The sequence below is a fragment of the Dasypus novemcinctus genome, chromosome X, assembly GCF_030445035.2.
Source record: "Dasypus novemcinctus isolate mDasNov1 chromosome X, mDasNov1.1.hap2, whole genome shotgun sequence".
NCBI lineage: Eukaryota > Metazoa > Chordata > Mammalia > Cingulata > Dasypodidae > Dasypus > Dasypus novemcinctus.
This window is the reverse complement of record NC_080704.1, coordinates 157,042,769-157,046,781: the sequence shown is the minus strand read 5'-3', so window position 1 is coordinate 157,046,781 and position 4,013 is coordinate 157,042,769. Positions and strand designations below refer to the sequence as shown.

The window sequence follows — 4,013 nt, the reverse complement described above, 5'->3', positions numbered from 1 at the left end:
GGGCTCATTGTTGGACCTTCCTTCTTTTTTGGTCTTTGCCATGCACTTGGGAGATTGTTGCTGTTCCTTTAGGGACTGTGATAGAGCTCCCCTGATAGAAACTCAGGCTAGGAACTCAGCACTCCCTCAGTTGTTGTTTTTAATTGTAACCACTAAGAATATATCCAAACTTTTTCATGTACCCTGGATGTATGCCCTGGAGAACTCCCTGCCAATCATGTGTCCCCTGTCAATAACATCCCACACCAGTATTCCTCCCCTGCCATTGTTGAACCTCTCTGTGATCCAAAACTTCTTCAAAAGTGAAGCCCAATATATTGCCAGGTTCCATTAATAGTAAAATGGAATATAGTGATGGGTTTAAAAGTTAGATAAAGAATACATCTTAATTTAGAAAAATTAAGGTAAAAATAAATTGGGGTATCACAAAATTTAAAAAATGCAAAAGCTTTGTGTTTTTTTCTTTTTTTGTCTTTATTTTTTTAATATTACATTAAAAAAACATGAAGTCCCCATATAACCCCACACCCCTCACCCCACTCCTCCCCCCATAGCAACAATCTCCTCTGTCATCATGAGACAATCATTGCATTTGGTGAATACATCTCTGAGCACCGCTGCACCTCATGCTCAATGGTCCACATCATAAAAGCTTTGTTTTTGATGTTTTGCCTTCTATCACTGCAATAAGTATTGCCCTGTATGCAAATTGGCATGGCAACTTCTTCCGTCTTTTCCTCAGTGTCTATGTCCTTTTTATTTCTTTTTTCCTAATTATTATGCTTACCTTAACAAAAGTTTTAGATCACAGTAATTCATATATATATATACAGTACTCCCACATATCCAACATGAAAACCTTTTCCCTTCCACAGCAATAATCTTTTTACATATTCATATTATATTTACTGAAACTGATGTAAAGATATTGAGACAATAGCTTTCAAAGAAGGTAACATTTGGGTTTACATTGTGGTTTATATTTTAGACTATACAATATTCTAAATTTTTAGTTATGTTTTACATTATGATTTACATTTTAGCCTATCAGCCCCTGTATATTTTTGGTGTAATTTTTTTTTTTGCCAGCCAGGAAGTCATTTATTGAAGGGCAAGGGTCAGGGGGTCAAGGGGTCAAGGGGTCAGGGAGTCAGGGGAGGGCAGCTGGCAAAACCCTCATGAGTGTAGGGCCGGCCACTTGTCCAAGGGGCCACGGTTAGGGATGTATTTCACCCCACAGCCGTCCGGGATGAGGCGCTTCTCGGCCACCATGTCTTCAAATTCATCAGCATTGAACTTGGTGAAGCCCCACTTCTTGGAGATGTGGATTTTCTGGCGGCCAGGGAACTTGAACTTGGCCCTGCGCAGCGCCTCAATCACATGCTCCTTGTTCTGCAGCTTGGTGCGGATGGACATGATGACCTGGCCAATGTGGACCCGGGCCACCGTCCCCTGAGGCTTTCCAAAGGCACCTCGCATACCCGTCTGGAGCCTGTCAGCTCCAGCACAGGACAACATCTTGTTGATGCGAATGACATGGAAGGGGTGGAGTCGCACTCGGATGTGAAAGCCATCTTTGTCACAACTTTTCACCATGTACTTGTTGGCACAAATACGGGCAGCCTCCAGGGCTTCGGAGGACAGCTGCTCATATTCCTCCGACACCGTGTGAACACAGAGTGGGAATTCATCCACTTTGGCCTTCTTCCGATCCAGGTCAAAAATGCGGATCATGGCATCAGGGACACCTCGGCAGAAGCGAGACTTGGGGTAGGGTTTGTTCTTACAATACCGGTAACACCGGGTGGGGCGGCGGCCCATGGCGACACCGGGATCGTCGGCGGCGCGCGGAAAGCAAAGAGGTCTTTTTGGTGTAATTTAACATGTCTTATATCCATCTTTGCCGTAATCCTGTGGAACACTTCTTTTGCCCACACAGTTACACTGGTTCCATTTATTCAATACCTCTTTCCCCCTCCCCTTAGGGCCCACAGTGACAGTCAATCTGCATTGCTTGAAGGGTCATATTCAGAGATACTTGCAACAGTGTTGAGGGCTTGACATGCTCAACTGCACTAAAGCACTGGGAGCCACCATTTCTCTTGAGAGATTCAATTCCCTCTATTTGAGAACATCAGTCCTCCCTAGGATGTGGGTATACCTTCACTCTCATTATATGGGTCTCTATCCAATGATATAACCCACTATGGCATAATGAGCCTTCACATACTCCCTAAAAGCCTGTCCTGTGTCGTATTATCCCCTTTTAGTATCTTAAATAGGTAACCATCCTTATTATATTTTTGAAAAAATTTTCTCAGCATTATACTCTCAGCCAAATACCTGACAATCTCCTATGTTCGTATGTTGCCCCACCCTCCCCCCAATTTCTTGGGCAATATTACCCATTCTTCCATCCCTAGACCCCCTCAAGCCCTCAAAGCCCCACCCAAAGGGAACCCTATGCCCCCATTTTATCCCTTCCTTGTACAAATACTTACCTCCATCTTATCATAGATTTCACCCATGTAGGTGTCAGCTTACATCCTTCCTCTACCCCCTGATTTCCTGTAAGCCTATCATCCAGTCTCTAGCTCTCAGAGGCAGCTTGATTTACTTATGCCATATCATTGTGGTCATGTTGTATTTGTCCTTCAATGCCTGGGTTGCTTCACTCAACATAAGGTTCTCAGGACTCATCCATGTTATCACGGGTTTGTAGTGTATTTGTTCTTAAAGCCGAGTAGTGTTCTATTGTATGAATATACCACATTTTATTGATCCACTCATCTGTTGATGGGCATTTGGGTTGATTCCAACTTTTGGCAATAGTGAACAATGCTGCTATGAACATTGGTGTGCATATATCAGTTTGTGTCCTTGTTTTCAGTTCTACTGGGTATATACCCAGCAGTGGAATTGCTGGGTCATATGGCAAATCTATAGCTAGTTTTTTGAGAAACCGCCAAACTGTCCGCCAGAATGGCTGGATCCTTCTGCATTCCCACCAGTGGTGGATGACTATTCCCGTTCCTCCACATCCTCTCCAGCATTTGTAGTCTTTTGTTTTTTTCATAGCTGCCAATCTTATGGGAGTAAGATGGTATCTCATTGTAGTTTTGATTTGCATTTCCCTGATAGGTAGAGATTTGGAGCATTTTTTCATGTGCTTTTTAACCATTTGCATTTATTCTTTGGAGAAACATCTGTTTAAATCTTTTTCCCATTTTTTAAATGGGTTGTTTGTCTTTTTATTTTCAAGATATAGGAGTTCTTTATATATGCAGGTTTTAAGTCTCTTATCAGATATATGGTTACCAAATATTTTCACCCATTGTGTAGGCTCTCTTTTCACTTTCTTGACAAACTCCTTTGAGGTGTAGAAAGCTCTAATTTTGAGGAAGTCTCATTTATCTATTTGTTCTTTTGCTGCTCATCCTTTTGGTGTGAAGTTCATGAAGCCATTTCCTATTACAAGGTCTTGTACATGCTTCCCTACACTGCTTTCCAAAGTCTTTATGGTCTTGGCTCTTATATTTAGGTCTTTGATCCATCTTGAGTTGATTTTTGTATAAGGTGTGAGATGGTAATCCTCTTTCATTCTTTTACGTATGGGTATCCAGTTCTCCAGGCACCATTTGTTGAATAGGCCATTCTTCCCAGTTGAGAGGGTTTGGTGGCTTTATCGAATAAAACATGACTATATATATGAGGATCTATATCAGAACTCTCAATTCATTTCCTTTGGTCTGTGTGTCTCTCCTTGTGCCAATACCAAGCTGTTTTCACTACTGTAGCTTTGTAGTATGTTTTGAAGTCAGGTAGTGTGATTCCTCCAATTTCATTTTTCTTTTTCAATATGTCTTTGGATATTTGGGGCCTCTTTCCTTTCCAAATAAATTTCATAGCTAATTTTTCTAGTTCCTTAAAGAAGGCTGTGTTGATTTTTATTGGGATGGCATTGAATGTGTAGATCAGTTTTGGTAGGATAGACATCTTAATAATATTTAGTC

At 41.5% G+C, this 4,013-nt stretch overlaps 1 protein-coding gene across 1 annotated transcript; it reads right to left on the bottom strand.

The window, feature by feature from the left end:
• Positions 1-1,169: 1,169 nt before the first annotated feature.
• On the bottom strand, positions 1,170-1,858 carry LOC101424756 (large ribosomal subunit protein uL16-like). The gene has a single exon (XM_004457497.5). The coding sequence runs from the start codon at positions 1,819-1,821 to the stop codon at positions 1,177-1,179; it is 645 nt and encodes a 214-aa protein (XP_004457554.2). The 5' UTR covers positions 1,822-1,858; the 3' UTR covers positions 1,170-1,176.
• Between the last annotated feature and the right edge of the window lie 2,155 nt (positions 1,859-4,013).